The following is a 17,956-nucleotide window of genomic DNA, read 5'->3' as shown; positions in this document are numbered from 1 at the left end:
AGTTAACTACTAAAATGATTTTTGATAAACTTCAAATGTTATAGTGAACTATTAAGGATTGTAATAAAACTTACTAAAATAACATGTAATATATTAATAGTTCAAAGATTATACTTTGTAGTATATTAATATTTTAAATATTATAGTGAACTTCGATATTCGATGCAACTATGGATTTAATTTGCAGAAAACTTCAATGATTATAGTGAACTACTGTGCATTGTAGTAAACGTAAAAAATTCTAGTTACCAGTTTAAATAAAAAAAAACAATGGCAAAATGAACAAATGAAAGTCACCATAATTATCGAATAACAATATATGCATGAAAAAATATATTTTTCATTTGTAAAAGGAAACAGGCCAAAAAAAATAGACAAAAACATAATCCAAAATAAAAGGTGGCAACACATTAGCTTGTAAAAGTATTAAACAGAGAGTAACCATACATATATATTTATATCAAAAAAGGCAAACCACAAATCTGAGAAATTTAAAGCACTTACTTTACAACCAATAAATTAATTAAAAAAACTCACTACACCAAAATGGACATTTTCTAACAGCACTATTTTTTAATTTCTAACGGATATATCTGTTAGTAATTTGTAACTGAATATAACCGTTAGAAATAAGATGTATCCGTTACAATTGATTATAAGTTGTTCATATTACTATTTAATAATTAAAATAATATTTCTAACGGATGTTGTGCGTTAGTAATAGTCATAGTGCGTTAGCCTATTTTATAACAATTTAGTAAATAAAATTTACTATTATTATACAAATAGAATTAAATTTATGCCCTTAAATTTTATCGGTCCCCTCTTCGTTTTTTCTCATATTTTCTCAGTATATTCGTCTCTCCGGTCGACATACAACTTCCTCTCTCTCTAACCTTCGATTTCGTTCTCTCGCCTCAACCACTTCTAATGGCGACCTTTACTAATCGCATTCGCCACCGTACGTGTATTCGTTCAGGTAAAGTCTATCTCCCACTCTCTCTCTCTCTCTCTCTCTCTCTCTCTCTCTCTCTCTCTCTCTCTCTCTCTCTCTCTCTCTCTCTCTCTCTCTCTCTCTCTCGCTCTCTTGTTTCTCCCTTTATCAACCATTCTCTTGTTTCCCCTTTCTCAGTCGCCAGTTCTAAGTTAGGAATTTTACTGAAGAAACCCTAATTGGATTTTATTCTCAAAATTAAATTAAGGATATTGATGTTTATTTAGGGTTCCGAATCCAATTTAGGGTTCTGTTAATTGCAAAATTATTATCCTCGTCTACTTTCGAGGAAGTAAAATTTATTTTCTTTTTAGTCCAGAGATAATTATTATTTGATGTCGTTTTAGCTTCTAATTTGAAATTCTTAGGTTTTTTAATCTTAATCAAACTAATATGTCATTTATTCATGATGTTCTTTAAATTGTGCATTTTCAGAAATTATAAGCAACCAACTGCACTTGGCTCTCCTTTGAAGTACATTGTGGTGCAGTAAATCTCTGAAATTGAAATTTGAATTTGTTTCTTTTGTTCATTTTGTTTTAGTATGTCTATTTTCCCTTAGATATGTTATTCTTATTTAATTGCTAAATTTTCATATGTCATTTCAGTATGGTCGTCGAGAGCCTTGGGTGTAGAAACCGGATTCATGTTAAGATGAATTTCTCTAAGGTACATTTATTAAATATGTTCCATGTAGCAAACAAAACTGAGGGGATATTTTTTTTCTTGGGTACATGTTCGTTTTGTCGGTTACAATATAAAAATTAATTTTTGTTTGTTTTGTTTTGTGTGGGACAAGATGTATAAATTTAGAAAAAATATAATATATTTGCCCATTTGTTGTTTTTCTTAAATCTGCCATTGGTCTGGAGAGACGAGGCTTGTCGATAGAGGTTGTTCGGGTTTGCTTTGGAGGGTAAGGTTTGTAACTTATGGTTATATTGGTAAATAAACATATTCATTTCTTTGGTATTAGATTTAGGAGAGTTTAAGTTCTCTCCATGGGTTATCTCGATATTATTTGAACGGCTATGATATTATAGATTTTGATGCTTGAAAAATTGATTAGAAAGTGGAACTCTTACATAGTGTTACTTTTTGTAGTGAAATTCAATATGTATAGTTTCTCTCGTAAGGAGAAACATCTTGGGGTTGTTTGTAATGAAGAGAGTTCTGAATTCTATAAAACTAAAATCTATTAATTGCAAAACTTATATCCTTGTCCATTTTTGGAGAACTCATCTTGTTGTGTTGTTAATCGAGAAAGAATTAGTCGTTGATTTTTTTTTTTTATCATCTATTTTGAAATTGTCGGGTAGTGTAATGTTAATTAATGAGATAAAATTTGCAAATAGTATAATATCAATTAGTTGTAACAAGTTTGGATTAATGGTGTGTTTGGTTACTCTATTTTTGTTGTGATTTTAATTACTCGATGAACATTTTACTTACGTTTTCGATATAAGGATATGATCCTTATTTTTAAAAATAGCTTCATATTTGTTCTTTGCTTATGTTAACATGCAGATATATGGTAGTGGGGTTCTTTCTGTTCGAATTCTTTTACGGTTCGTGAAGATGAGTATATCCACATGATTTCGAGTCATTCTTCATCAACAGGTTAATGACTTAGCATTATCTTACAATATCAGGTAATTGCATTTTTATATTTCTCACATATTTTGAAAATCAACATAAGTTTTTTCGTTTCCTCGAATAGTAATTAAGTAAAGAGACCATGTGATTGATTGACAATAAATTCATCTGATTATATATATTCATTTGAGTTTGACTATTTATGCTATACTTAACCAAGTTTTTTTGCGTTTAAAATTTGTGAGTAATTTGTCTCTCTCCCTCTTTCCGTTTTGAATTTGAATGGTACGAAACCCAATATTTTATGTAACGATTTTTTTTTTTTTTTTTTGACGTAGTATTATCTTGAGTTTGATAATAGAGATGAGTGTTTTTATTTTATGATTTATATATATAACTTTCTCTTGTCAATTTGACTCAGCTCAAAATGCTTTAAATACCAGAACTCGGGGGATCATCCCGGCTCCCGCTATGGGTTATTGCAACAGTGTTTGGTGGCATCAACTATGGGATGGTGACGTTAACAACTTGATGGTTAGTGATTCTATAATACCCGGCCTCGTTCAAGGGATAACTTATTTTTCTTGAGAGTTGGTTAGTATGTAAATGTGTTTGTATACTCTGTTTCGTATAGATTTACACGAGTCTTGAGGACTTGCGGTACTTGCGGTTAATGTATTGAATGACAGGGAATGATTTGTAATAATGGTTTGTATATATCTTTTTTTTATACTTCGGTTCATTTTTCTATGTAATTTGTTGAGAAGTTTAGTAAATTGCTATTCATTTCTAAATTTATATATATATATATATATATATATATATATATATATATATAAATAATAGGATATATCTTGTGTGAATTTATTAATTTTTTTTTGTTTTTTTTTATAATATTTCTAACGGCTATATCCGTTAGGAATTTATGAAAATGTGTTAAGTAGAAAACCATTACAAAGATATTCCTAACGGACCCAATCCGTTAGAAATATTTATTTTTCTAACAGTTTGTTAATTATTCTAACGGTTTAAATCCGTTACAAATTATAGGCATTAAATTTCTAACGCAGTATTTCTAACGGTTTTACTCTGTTACAAATAATTTGCCTAACGGATATATGTGTTAGAAAATGTCAATTTTGGTGTAGTGACTCATAACATAAACCAACCTATTAGAATGTAAAAATATAGTAAATAGATTAACCATATTAAATTGTCAACCCACAACTTTGTGACTAATGTATCTATTAAATTTACAGCCAAAAGATGTTCTTCAATTTCAAATTTCCAACCACAAATCTAATTATCACACAAATATATAATATCTAAGCAATTCAAATTAAAGGTTTCCATGTTGGCAACAAATTCATCCAGAAAAATAATAACATACATTAAAAAAAATTATTATCAAAAGGAAGATCCATAAAACCATAAATACTAAAAATCCGTAAAACCAATTATCTAATATCAAAGCATTTCCTAGAATTTCAACGACAGACAACAAACCAAATTCAAAACTATCCGCTTCGACTAGGCTCTATCATATATGATTGGTGCACATCTGCTTGTTATGATTCTCATACTCATTGCAACGGCCGCACTTCATGTTTCGAACAATATGCTCTCCTCTCGAAGGAATTCTCTTCATCCTTGGCCTCCCACGTCTCGTACGGTAATCTAAAGGCTCCACCAACCTTTGTTTCCTGTCAACTACCATATTACCAAATGGTTGTAATAGCACATAGTATGTGTTCTTATACATCGAGACACAAAAATACTCGTCAATGTGATAATAACCATCATTCCTATACATAAACAACATGGCGACTCCATGCACACACGGATATCCATTAAGTTGCCACCATCTATAGGAATATGTTCTAGCGTGCACGTCTTCAACATGACTCGACACCGAGTACATCGAGTACACAAATTCATATGTTTTTTTTACCGTCAACGGCCTATCTTCCTGGACAAGATCGTCAACAGTTTTTTCAAGCTTCGGGCATATGACAGTTGTCCACGAATCGCCCTCCTCGTGGCTTATGCACATCTGCACCATCAACAAACTCTTAATAGCAACAATGAAATTAGTAATAGGAAGGTGTCTATAATTCCGAATTTGCGCATTCCAATACTCGACTGCATTAGACGTAGTCTGCCCATTTCCCCGTGCCTCAAAGTACGAATGTGCCCAGTTTTCGTATGGAAGATGAGCTAGGAAATTAGATATTCTTGCCGATCCATTGCTTCTGAAATCTCCCATTGCAATCTCAAATTCTTCCTTAGACGCGACATAAACGCATGAATTTTTCTAAAATGATTATTATATGAATAATATTAATATTTACATTGATGAATATTACAAATTAAATGATGATAAATCATACTCCTTTTAATCGTAAACTTTTTGCGGGATAATTACACTTTTTGTCCCTATACTTTACCACTTATTCGATTTTCGTCCCTAAACAAGATGAAGTTACATTATATGTCCCTAAACATGCCATTTTTTTGTTGTTTTAGTCCCTCCGTCCATTTGGCTGGTTAGTTTGGACGGAAAACAACACGTGAATCGCACGTGATACAATTGTCACCCCCTCCTCATTAATAAACGACTGTATATTGAACGTGAAAATAATTTTCCCTATTTTTTTCTTGAAATTCCTACGCCCCTTTTCCAAATCCAAAATCATGCATCCAACTTTACTTGTTGTTTCAATCATGTACAGTAAATCAAACAACCAAACAAAACCAATAGAACTTTCTGCATGCAGCTTCATTCTCTTGTTGTACAATGCAATTCAAGTCTCCAATTTCCTTTTTTTTTTTGTTCCTTTCACTGGACCTCACTCTTCTCCTTTTCAATTAAGTCCTCATGCCTTAGTAACTAACAGATTCTGCTTCCAATTTGTTGACATTTCTCAGAAACCCACGGATAATGTTCTTTCTATCACATATTTCAGGATCATACCATTTGAATACACCACAACATGTAACTTTCTGCTAAACCAAAAGAAATGCAACAGTATGAAATAATATCAAAAAACTAATAATAAACTAAAAGGCAAAAAGTGAAAAATTAAAATTTACCCCATAAAGTACTGAAAATCCATAACCCCGGCCCAATTGATGTAGTTTTGACACAACGATATCTTATCCCAAGGTTGCTAGGATTCCATGAGGTCATCAATGGCAACTCAATTTCACATTTACAATACCATGCTTCACTTGTAACTAAAGACGTTGATCCGTAGCTACAGTCAATTTTTTGACCCGTCCTTCTGACTGGATTCGTCAATGTAGAAACAAAACTCCATACTTTGTGATTCAAGATTGTAAACTTAGGATAGATAAAGAGAGAAAGAAGCCTACTTTCAATCCGCTACCTTAGGTGCTCAGTTAGCTAATCCTAATGAAGCGCACAGTTTCTAATTTTGCTTTCAAGATTTGCTGAGGAGATTTATGAGGTAAATTCGTGAGGAAATTAGAGATTTCGAAAGGGGGTTCAGGGCTTTGAAGAGAAATTGAGAAATTTATGATTTGGTTCTGAATATGCAGATGTTTACTAAAGAGAAGGGGGGAGGGGTGACTTTTGTGTATCACGTGCGACTCACGTGTTGTTTTCCGTCCAAACTAACCAGTCAAATGGACGGAGGGACTAAAACAGCAGAAAAATGGCATGTTTAGGGACGTATAATGTAACTTCATCTTGTTTAGGGACGGAAATCGAATAAGTGGTAAAGTATAGGGACGGAAAATGTAATTATCCCACTTTTTGCTTTTATTGTGTTAAAAATTTTGGTCCATTTACTATTACATTTTAATTTTATATATATTTTATAGTTTGATATTAACTTTTTCTATGCAATATATATTTTTTGCTATGAATACTATGCAATGTCTTATAAATATGTATATACTGTTCGTATATTAAAGTTTGGTGTGTAGTGTACGAAATATAGTTTTATTGTAATTTATATTTGTGTATGTATTTCAGTTTACTTTGTATTAGAATTTCATTTTAAATTTGTTGTTGTTCTTATATTTATTTGAGTGTTAAAAATAAAATAACGTAGAAAAAGAAAAATAAATAAATAAATAAATAAATAAAATTCAGTGAATTCGTAGTTTCACACGGAAAAAAGGGAACATAAAATGCATGGTTTCATGCTTCGTAGCCTAAACTAAAAAAAAAAAAAACACTAGTTCGTGCTTCTTTGCACGAAACGCTTCCATCCATTCGTGTTAGGGAACACGAAATGCTCATGCACAAACCATAGTTCGAAAAGAGTTTGAGGGAATTGTTAGTTTTTATCGTCAAGAGTACTTGCAAATGAAAATCCCACTGCAGGCAGTGAAACCCGCACTATGAATAGCATTTCGGTTTTATTTTCTCAATTACTTAGAAACTACGAGTCGGGCTTCAATATTCAACTAACTCAAATTATAAATGAAATATATCTAATTAATTATTAATAATTATGTATTTTCCACTTTCACACTTGCGTCCATGTTCACAAACATTACATTTGATCTTCGTCTGTTCGCTACTTTAAATCTCCTCACATAAAGATAATTCGTAACTTCAAACAATATAACCATTGATAAATATATTAAATAATGTATTCTTTCGAGTCTTATCCGCTTAACTTATTTGAGTATTTCAAATATAAAATTCACATGACCAAGAATTGACATAAACAAATATCAAAAACTATTGAGTTGTTATTTCAACGTCATATTCCGTAAATGAGATTATTTCCGATAAATACTTTCCACCAAATAAATTGCATCCATAGAACGAATTGGGGTTCACTTGAGTCAATGTATGAATATCTCCCGTTGTGAAATATCAAAGCAGAGTAAAATAATTAAATGGGATCATTACATATGTAGAGACTAATAGCAATTTAATGATTACTAGAAATAATATAGTTTTAAATTGAATATTGATAAAACAATTATTTCACTTTGTCTCGTGTTCTTCTTTTTTTTTTTTTTTTTTTTTTTTGTGGAGAGGAAATAATTTTGTATTCATAATCAACTTTAGAGCCGTAAGAGCAAGCTTATGAGATTATAAGTTCTCTTAGGACCTCTTTGGTTGGGGGTATTACAAGGGATGGGATGGGTTGTACCGTTTTGTACAATATTTGGATTGCTTGAGTTACCATCATTGACTGTTGGGCCCACCCATTTAATACTCTATTCGAATTATTGTTAGTCAAACAAAAATTGGCTTGACTGATTAACACATATTGAATCCCCTTTGGTGATCCCATGTGTAATGTCGAAAATATCCTTCGAAAATACATCAATTACGAAATTAATAGGTATAAATACTATAATCTTCATCTTCCCCTTTCTTGCATCGTGCCCTAGTTTTTTTTCACGTAAAAACTCGTATGAACAAAATTAAAAAAATAACCCCACCTTCTTCCTCCTTCCCAATCTCACACCTCGTCACCAACTTCCTTGTTCAAACCCAATTTCTCTACTACTCTCAATTTCAACCACCGCAGGCCCGCCCACCACCACCGCCCTCCTCCTCTCACATCTGCAATCAATCACTTCCCGTAATAGGAATTAAGAAAAAAAAAAGAGCCCCAATTTCAACAATCGGAATCGGAACACAGATATGGGGATTGATTACTACAACATCCTGAAAGTGAACCGCATCGCCATCGATGAAGACTTGAAGAAAGCCTACCGCCACCTCGCCATGATTTGGCATCCCGACAAAAACACCAACAAGCAGGAGGCCGAGGCCAAATTCAAGATTTCCGAAGCCTACGATGTACTCATCGACCTTCAGAAGCGCCAGATCTACGATCTCTACGGCGAAGAGGGCCTCAAATCGGGCCAACTCCCCCCCCCCCCCCCCCCCCCCCCCACCCCCCAACTCTCGTGCCCAGAACCAGAGTTTCCACTACAACAACCATCAGCAGCATCTGAGTCAAAATGGCTATGCTGTGGAAGTATTAGAACTCTTTTGCACAATGAACAACGACAACGACTTAAGTATGGATAGATACAGCCTAGCTAGTGCAATTACTGTATGTGCTGGAATTGCATCGCTCGAACTCGGCTAACAGATTATTGCTCGAGCTACTGTCATTGGTGTAGATTCCGACCAGATCATAGCAACTTCACTTATAGACTTCTACTGCAAGTGCGGTCTCGTAAGAAACGGTCATAAATTATTTGACCAAATGACGAAATTCAACGAGGTTGTATGGAATTCAATGTTGGTGGGTTACGCTACAAATGGATTCGGAGTCGAAGCTTTGGCTCTGTTTCAAGAAATGAGAGGAGTGAATGTTACACCTAATGAAGTTACTTTTACTGCAGTTTTATCGGCTTGCGATCATTGTGGATTAGTAGGGAAAAAATGGTTTTACATAATGAAAAACGAGTATTGCATCAATCCTGGTATTGAACACTACTCTTGCATGATCGATCTTTTTGCTAGAGCGGGTTGTCTGAAGGAAGCAATTGATCTTATCGATGAGATTTTTTTTCAGTCCGATGCAACTATGTGCTCAGCGGTTTTGAGAGGTTGCATCGAAAACGGCGAAAAGTCGCTTTCTTTGAAAGTTGCCAAGAGAATTATCGAGCTCGATCCTCGAAATTCCGGTGCTCTTGTACAGTTATCGGGTTTAATGGCGTCTACTGGAGATTGGAAGGAATCTGCATTAGTGAGACGGTTAATGAGAAAGATGAGAGTTCGAAAAAATCCCGGAAGAAGCTGGTGCAATATCTGAGAAAGAAAACCAGCGAATATTTTCTAATGGGTTAGTTATCGAAACTACACTATCTTTCTTCGACCTTCTGAATTCAAATTTTAATTTGCATGAAATGAAATGACAGACTCTTTTCTTCGATTTGTAGTATTCGTTTTATTTCCTGGAAGATGTCGAAGTGTTGGACGAGGAATTCAATAATTCATGGATGGACGTCGCCTCGTTTAAGCAGGTTCGTTTTCTTGTTACATTATCGTTGCAATTGGTTTCTTTTGTGTGTGTGTGTGTGCGCCTGTGTGTGTGTGTTTTCTTGATCTTGTTTGTGTTGTGGGATTGATTACCTATTATGTACGTCAGGAATTGAATTTGATCAATAATTCTATTTGGTATATTGTGAGCTACTTCTCTTAGATGAACGGCGGTGGAGCTAGAGATTTCCTGGCGGCGGCGGCGGTGGAGGATCCAGGAAGGTGACGTCGGTGGAGAACGCGCTCATGTGTAGCTTGGAGGAATTGTATGCTGGTTCTACTCGGAAGATGAAGATTTCCGGGAATGTAATTGATTCTCATGTGTATGTTTACAGTTTACTGACTTTAAATTTCCATTCAATTTTTTTTCTTTTAAATTCGATCATACAATTTTTTTGGGATAATTATTTGATCGAATTCCTCAACGGCTTTTAAATTGAAGATCTTTTAAATTGCCGCAATTACAGACATCGCAGAAGATTAGGGTTTTCCGCAGAAGATTGTACCCAAATATAAATGAAGAAGACGGAGATGTATTGGTAGAGAGAGAATCCATTACTTAATAAATTAATAAATGTATTAAAAGGGGCAAACCAGTAATTTACCTAAAAAATCCATAGAAAACAGTGGTATCACCGAAACAAAACATTATATTATTATTGCAGGTATTATTACAGTAGAACCTCGATAAATTAATACCCGATAAATTAATAACCTCGCTTAAATAATAAATTTTCCCGGTCCCGACTCGGGGTCAACGTGCTAAATTAATAATTCGTTAAATTTATAAGATAATACACATTCGGAAATTTTAAGAAGCCCCTTATAATATATAAATTAATAATGCATAGAAAAAATTCTTAAATTACATGGTACAGTGCATATTTTATCTATGAAGGCTTAATATAATATAATTTAATTCTCACTTGTTTCTTGTAGAAGTTCACAAGACCATCAATCTCGTCCCTAACTTTTCTTAACATGGTTAAAATTTTCGGTGTAGTTTTCTCATTACTCAACATAAATCCTTCTATACCATTACTGTTTTAAGAGCTTCCATTCATGAAACGGGCTCTATAGTGCATTGAACGAATTGTACAATGAATAATATATACGTAAAAAATTTTAAAAAATGTATTTATTGAAAATAATAAGAAAAGTATTTTCATGAATTAATACTTTATTAATTAATGTATAAATTAATAATTATTAATTTATCGTAATTTAATATTTCGCTAAATTAATGAAATCTTGATGGTCCCAACTGTATTAATTTATAGAGGTTTAACTGTAGTTTCTCTCTCATAACTCCAACCAAATAATGAATTAGTCACTGTGAATCAACAATTTAGTCCCAGTATACCATATCCATCCATAGCTATCTACCCAAACCACCCAACCAAAGATGCCCTTATTGGTAAATGAAGATTTGTTAAGGAACATGGACTCTTGAATGAAAGTCGAGCCACTTCATGTGCCGTTTGATTACCGTTTCTTCGGTATATGTCGAGGAGAAAAGGATTGAAAGGAGCTTGCAACTTTGTCTAGTTCAACACATGCCAAATGTGCTTGCATAATAAAGCAAAACAATAACTACAAAAGTTATTATTTGCTTCCTACAATCTAAACAAATCACTTAAATATTGTGTTATATTTTTTTTTTTCGATGGTTAGTCTAATTCCCTATTGATTACTGAATGAGCGCGTAAAAGCTCCCTAGGTCAATATCCCCCGGTTCCAATCAAGGATTTGAGTTATTTAACCACTTGTTTTGGTCCCACAAACAGTAAATATCTTGATATATTAGTGTGGTTGAAGTCAAAAAATTCATTTTCAACTATGTCAATAACTGCAAAGGATATTCTCGCAAAGGATATTCTCACTAAGTCCCGTCGTCACTATTTCATTCGAATCCATCTTTATTATGGCCGCCAATCCATTGGATCGAATAAGAAGCAATCTCGGTCCCCACAATTTTAAAAATCAACCCCTTTTGGCAAATTGGACAAGAACCGACTACCGGCACAAAGATGACCACATCGTCAATTATAGACACGACCGTGTTGATCAGTCCGTTCAAGTCCGATCATACATAAGGTGGGAATACAAGTGCAACCAGTGTCAACAATGATTAAAAAGGTAAGTCATGGTAAGAGAACTAAGTGACCTACTGGGGAGTCGATTGGTCGAGAGGATTGAAAAGGACGACTGTGTTGTAAATGGATCCGGTCAATTTTGTGGTTGTGTTGTAAATGCCACCCAATCTTTATTAACTACTCAGCAGTAGTCCAATTTGAAAGATTTTTCGATAGGTTCTGGTGGTAATCATAAGCTTCAACGCGACTTTGGGTTAGACATGGGGACTTCCGCCCGCCACCTATCACTAGTAGAAAAATGGCTTTTTACTACGATCATTAACCGTAGCAAAAGGTATCAAATTCGTAGTAAAAAAGGCTTTTGCTACGCATTTGTTACCAATTTACCCGTAGCATATACGGGCGTGACAAAACCTTTGCTACGATAAATGGCCGTACCAAATACTTTTTTGCTACGATAAATCCTAGCATTTACTACGACTTCAAAACTATTCCGTAGTAAAAAATTCCTTTTATTACGGTTTTTCACCGTAGCAAACAAATTCGTAGTAATAAGCAAATTTTCTACTAGTGTATCCTACCCCCAACCCCATGCCTAATTTCAGAATCTACAATAGTGCATTAGCCATCAACTACGGATCAAATCTATGTTATATCCGATAAAGTGTACGTCATGAACATTTATCTACAAATCTAAGGGTTTAGTAGGCTTAACCCTTAGTTTATGTACTAAAGAAGACATATAAAAGGAAGGGGGTAAAATAATATGGGACTTCATTTTACACAATTTAAGTCTGGGATTCATCTCATCTCAAATTTTACATAATAATTTATTGCGTAAATTATTATGATTCCCACAGTCCACAATGACCATTTTGAAGTACAATTCTTGATACAAGCATACGAAGAGCATGTGTAGCTAAATTGAGCAGTACAGAAATAAAGTGAAACGGCACTCCAGCAAGTTGAATAATAAGGCAACGTTTGATATGGACAGAGAGTTGAAGAAGCATAAATATGTCGATGAAAATATATATACATCATGCTAGTGAGTATACCATTTTCTCAGAGAGCTCTGTGCCCACAGCTCTAACATATCTTTGTATCTGGCTTTCTACAAACTTCCTCTGACTTTGATCAAATGCATGTCGTAGGTCCTTTAAAAAAAATCGGAAAACGGTCAGTTACATAATAGCACAACGAGAGTATAAAATCTTCTTCAAGATGTTTGCTCTGATTATTAAATGTCAATTTCTGGGAACAATCAAAACAAGATCTGGCTTCTATTATAATTTTAATTCAGATTTTTCTACAGGATAATAATTATAAAAATGATAATCAAATTGAGGAATTGCATAATACCTTGAACCTCCGACGAACATTTGCTCTCACTCCAATCAAAACATTACTAACATCGGCACCATTAGTTTCTGAGTCTGATTCGTCTGATTCGTCGTCAGAAAAATCGGAGTCAAATTCAGCCATCTCATCCTCATTTACCAGAACATCATCTGTGGCCTCGTTCTCTTGATCTTCCATATGACTATCAAGAACATTCAGTAGCAATGACTCCCCGTTTTGTGAAGTGGCATAATCAGATAAAATCACATATTTTTTTTTGTCTAACAACGGCTTTGAAATATCGTATGGAACCCACCTGATAAAATGTTATGGTTCAAATCAGAAACAATAACTAAACAACAGAGACATTGAGGAGGGTACAAGTCAATGGACAATTCGCAACAATTAATATAGACAAAATTTAAAACCAGAGAAAATTCATTAGATGATTCTGGTGCATGTGTAACTTTTTTATGATCCTTCCGGGACGAATTACAAGTATCTGAATAGGTAATGCTCAGTGGAACCACTAGAAAGATAATCATAGGTACTAAGGGAGGTTACACATTCGTATCTTGAATGTCAATATAAGTTAAGCTCATGAGAATTCATCATGAGAAATCCATAAATGCATAAGCAAAGAAAAGAATATATATTCAATAAATATATCTTAAGCTCTTAAAATAAATAAAATTGGTAACACTTACTGGTAGCGAAAAGGGCAGAGGAGCTCTGATGGCCGATAAGCAGCTTTATACCTCATCTTGCTGCACGAGTGAATGTAATAGCCAAGATAATAGTACTGAAGGCTTGGGCAACGTAATTGACTCTCGTTAACCCACTTAATTTCTTGTAAAGCCGAAAACTTGCCGAGTGATAAAAAGGCAAAATCAGGGTCCCAAAATAGATATTTACTAGACAAACACTTTGGCAGTATATCGACAACACCAACTGCAATTAATTTCCCGTCCACCAAATACTGCTGATGGAAAGAGCCAAACCCACAAGGAGGAACTGCAGCATTATTATCATTCGGCGGAATATATGTTAAAGGAGTGTCGACCAAGAACCTCTTGTACGAGCTTTCAGTGACGTCATCGGGTGCGTCGTTATGCACTGTAAGTTGATATTTCTTGTATAGAGAGTATTCTTCGTAATCAAAGCTCGATTGTTTCAGCCGAATCTCGAATTTATGTCTTTGGCTCTCACGGGCCCCACAACTTCTCTTCAAAGGCCTCTCATTACTGATGTTTGTTGTGGGGGCAGTTTTGGAAATTATGCTTCTTCGAGGGTCAATTAAATCTGATTGCTTCGTAAAAGAATAGAAATTTATGTGTCCATTGCAAGCTCTGACCGACAAACCACGAGCTTCTGCTGTCTGCTTTGAGTGGCTTGCCAAAATTTCAGCAATCGTTGTAGGAGAAAGCTCACTCGATTCCGTGTGCTGAAAATCTTTCTTGAATCGTCTTAGAGTAGCTAAAATTTGGAAGGCGATACTGCATGAGAACATGAGTTCTTCTGAATTGTCTGCTTGCAAGTTTCGTTTAGCTGGTACAACTCTTTTGATGGAAGCCTTCGGCAACTGTATGTCTGAAGGGAATTCCCCACTTTTCACGCATACTTGTACTGAATTATTAATCTGCTCTGACAAGAAATGCATAAACTGGTCGGTTTCGTCCTTGCCTCCACCATCAACTACCGGAGATTCTATTGCAATATCGCACGATTCCCCATTGTTTGTTTTCTTCACATCTAATGTACCGTCTAGAAACCTGCAGAAGATTAATCCGCATTTAGTACATTACTCACTGGTTGTAGAATAACAAAAGTAAAATATAAAACAAAAAAAAAATTAGTTCGTATCGTAATCACGGATATACCTATGCATCAAATATACATATTGACATGCATGGATATACCTAGGATCAATTACAAAAGTCTAAAATGTCCGCCACAGGCACCTAGAACACTTTCATATGCAATTTATCTGAAGCAGAATCGGTGATAATGTTGCAATCGAAGAGAATACGCATGGCTATGAGTATACCTTTGCATTCTTTTAGATACTCGAACTTGTTCTTTAGAAGGAACAAATTCACTACTTTTGAGACGAATAGTATATGATGGGCAGCATGTTTTCTCCATGTCAGGTTTGTACAAGTAACATCCAGATCTTCTCCAACCTCTGTCAATGAGAGCTACATCGAATAAAACTGTGAGAAACTCATCCTACCCAACTCATAACGTATCGCGAAAAACAAATAAAGATGGAGCAGTGCAGTACAATAGGAAAGAGAAAATTAAACAATAAAACAAAACACTTGTATTAAACATCTGTCGAAAGTGCATTAACAGATTACATAAACAAAATTAGCGAAAAAAGATGTTATAACAAAAAATGAAGCTCTCACTGTGATTTATAGAGACGAAGCTAGAGTACTAACCTTGATAATCATCTACCGTCAAACTCTGCGGCCATAGACCTAAAATAGGGAAACAAAAATATGGAAATTCAGGAATGTATACTTAAATGTATAATCTCAAGTAGAGTAGTAGAAGCACATTTCAGGAATGAGTAAGCTCGATCTACTAGTAATACATAAGGGAGTTAGTTCAATAAAATCAAAAGTTTAGAAACATAAAGATAAGCTTCAAGACACAAATGCCAGTGTACTAATGTTTAGAAATATATATATATCCTGAACAGCATAAGTCACTTATGACGATGCTGGCATGTCCTTATTAATGTTTTGAATTGGACATCAGTCTTTCATAATTAACAATGTGGGAGAAAAAAGAGATAGCCAGCAAAACTATACCAAAACTACAACTCACATATTTACTCTCTTATCCTAATTGAATTTAGAGCATATGATCAGATTAATTTATCAATTCTTTCACCATTTTTAAGAAGCAATATGATGCTGCTCGTCCTAACTTGTTATAATTCATCATGACATTGTGTTCAATAACGAAAAGTTTGGTTACCTCGTCTAGAGGTGTTTCAACACCACTTGGCTTGTTTAGCATTTCAGATAAAATAAACAATGAAATTCTTTACTAGAAATGCCTCAGTTCTCTAAAACGATCTTGAAAGCAAATTATATCTGGTGGCTTTTTCAATAAAATGGGTTCCATCTGAACGTCTAACTCAATTTAATCATGGCATTGACCACTCGAATTCGAGATCAGTTATCTTATGTTCTTAAATACAGCTTCCTAAGTTTGACTTTATAAAAAATGCACCTAGAAAATTAAATATTTTCAGAATTATATTCATTTTTAGATGATCCAGCTCAATTATTTTTTTTTTTTTGGAATCTCGATAAATAAGATCAACCAACCATTGGCATCATGAAAAACTTGATTCACATAATCTACTTGTGTTCAAATCTCTCTACTCCATAACGAAATAAAAAGAGAGGAAGCTCAACATTCATCGTAACAGCTATAAGGCGAAAGAGAAGACTAACCATGAGTAATACTGGTCCGAGCACCAGATTTACAGTAACCGCAGGTGCTTTTCTGGCGGCCGCAATCCGTCACTACGCTTTCTCCTCTCCCACCAATTCCGCCGCCGCTGGTACTAGCTTCGCCTCTCTTTTTCTTGGCCTCCGCCATGACCGATCTTTACGGATTCGATTAAGTCAATACTGCAAAAATTGACGAACACAGGTTTAAGCTGTCTATCAATTTGTCTACTGATCGCAATTTTGTGAAGTAGATGGATTCGAAATTTTTGACAATTCACGGTTCTATCGATTCGATTCTTCTTCGTTTTGCTCTGTATGTTTAATTTTCTTTTGGGGCCTATTACATTCTGAAATTGTCGATACCTTCGTTAAATAGAAATGTTTAACCCAAAGCTTATTTATATCTGTAACCTCTATAAATTACACCAACAAAATTCTATTAATTTAGTGGAATATTAAATTATTAATAAATTAATGATTATTAATTTATATGTTTATTAATAACTTATTAGCACTGATGAAATTATTATTGTTGTTGTCGATATATTTAATCGAACTCAAAAAGATGGTGAGGTTGATGATGATAGTGTACTAGCCCATTTCTCCGATGGAAGCTCTTAAAATCAACAATGCTATTTAATAATTTGTGTTGTTGAGTTACAATAAAACAAAATCGGAAGTTCTAGAGAAACTTCAAGGGAGTAACAAACTTCATTTGACTGCAAAATATATAAATTATGGAAAAAAATTCAATACCAACAAAAATTTAGAGGAATTCTAAATTTTTAGATTTTTGCAAAATCTCCAAACTTATTTCTAAATATTATACTTTGTTTGAAGACTCGTATTTAATAGAACTCGTATCACATGTGCTTCGGACAAGACTCAATTTCTTACATTTAAATTTTGAATAAGTTAATAATATTGTTGTTAATTTCTCTATTACCAATTTCATATATTTGAAATCAAATGTACACATCTTCATACAATTGACAAGCAATCAAATGACGGAAAATCAAAACATTTTTTTTTTATTATAGTTTTTGAGGAAAATAATACAAGTAAAGCGCAACTATAATAAAATTAAATATTCAGATTTCTATTTCGATACTCGTTCTAGATATGTTCGATGTATAAGATCAATTGAAATTTCATCTAATGGATTGAAGTGGAATAACAAGATAGAAAATATATATAAAAGTTCAACCGATGAGATCAAGTGAAATTCAATTCAACCGTTAAAGTTCATAATATCTCTTCAGATTTTTTTTTTAATTTTTTTGTTTGTAAAGAACAAAATTAAATTATTAAACTTCTTTTATTTAATAAAATTTGATGGTGTAGTCAAATTACGATTTATAATAATTCGTAACATAATATAAAGACTCAAATTTATAGAGCCCCATATTGTGGAATCAGTTTTTTTTCACACTAAAAAATAGATTTTTTTACTCCAACGGGTTAT

The 17,956-nt window shown here is 33.8% G+C and overlaps 3 protein-coding genes, 1 long non-coding RNA gene and 1 pseudogene across 10 annotated transcripts; 3 read left to right on the top strand and 2 right to left on the bottom strand.

The window, feature by feature from the left end:
• The first annotated feature begins 820 nt into the window (after positions 1 to 820).
• LOC148770120 (uncharacterized) lies at positions 821 to 3,384 on the top strand. 6 transcript variants are annotated; one of them, XR_016031818.1, is made up of 5 exons: positions 822 to 979; positions 1,430 to 1,478; positions 1,603 to 2,646; positions 3,012 to 3,124; positions 3,225 to 3,384. It is a non-coding gene; the product is annotated as an uncharacterized LOC148770120 (long non-coding RNA). The 6 variants fall into 6 exon arrangements; XR_016031817.1 differs by having other exon boundaries at positions 824 to 979; positions 1,603 to 1,910; positions 2,522 to 2,646; positions 3,012 to 3,384; XR_016031819.1 differs by having other exon boundaries at positions 824 to 979; positions 1,603 to 1,915; positions 2,522 to 2,646; positions 3,012 to 3,384.
• Positions 3,385 to 4,130: 746 nt separating this feature from the next.
• On the bottom strand, positions 4,131 to 4,856 carry LOC148770119 (uncharacterized). Its single transcript, XM_088818994.1, has one exon. It carries the CDS (start codon positions 4,854 to 4,856, stop codon positions 4,131 to 4,133), a length of 726 nt encoding a protein of 241 aa, XP_088675120.1.
• A 3,119-nt stretch (positions 4,857 to 7,975) lies between these two features.
• LOC148770117 (uncharacterized) lies at positions 7,976 to 10,016 on the top strand. The gene is made up of 4 exons (XM_088818993.1): positions 7,976 to 8,568; positions 8,717 to 8,772; positions 9,482 to 9,565; positions 9,765 to 10,016. Exons 1-4 carry the CDS (start codon positions 8,229 to 8,231, stop codon positions 10,014 to 10,016), a joined length of 732 nt encoding a protein of 243 aa, XP_088675119.1. The 5' UTR covers positions 7,976 to 8,228.
• On the top strand, positions 8,580 to 9,770 carry LOC148770118 (putative pentatricopeptide repeat-containing protein At1g77010, mitochondrial pseudogene; annotated as a pseudogene). The gene is made up of 3 exons (XR_016031554.1): positions 8,580 to 9,384; positions 9,482 to 9,565; positions 9,745 to 9,770. The product of XR_016031554.1 is annotated as a putative pentatricopeptide repeat-containing protein At1g77010, mitochondrial pseudogene (transcript).
• Positions 10,017 to 12,454: 2,438 nt separating the features above from the next.
• On the bottom strand, positions 12,455 to 16,852 carry LOC105974882 (arginyl-tRNA--protein transferase 2). The gene is made up of 6 exons (XM_013000041.2): positions 16,492 to 16,852; positions 15,463 to 15,501; positions 15,066 to 15,216; positions 13,726 to 14,790; positions 13,040 to 13,334; positions 12,455 to 12,834 (listed from the first exon to the last, which is right to left on the bottom strand). Exons 1-6 carry the CDS (start codon positions 16,637 to 16,639, stop codon positions 12,718 to 12,720), a joined length of 1,815 nt encoding a protein of 604 aa, XP_012855495.2. The 5' UTR covers positions 16,640 to 16,852; the 3' UTR covers positions 12,455 to 12,717.
• Positions 16,853 to 17,956: the final 1,104 nt, after the last annotated feature.

This window comes from Erythranthe guttata, chromosome 6 (genome assembly GCF_056151865.1).
Source record: "Erythranthe guttata isolate IM_541 chromosome 6, IM_541, whole genome shotgun sequence".
In the NCBI taxonomy this organism is placed as follows: domain Eukaryota; kingdom Viridiplantae; phylum Streptophyta; class Magnoliopsida; order Lamiales; family Phrymaceae; genus Erythranthe; species Erythranthe guttata.
This window is presented reverse-complemented; position numbering and strand designations above follow the sequence as displayed.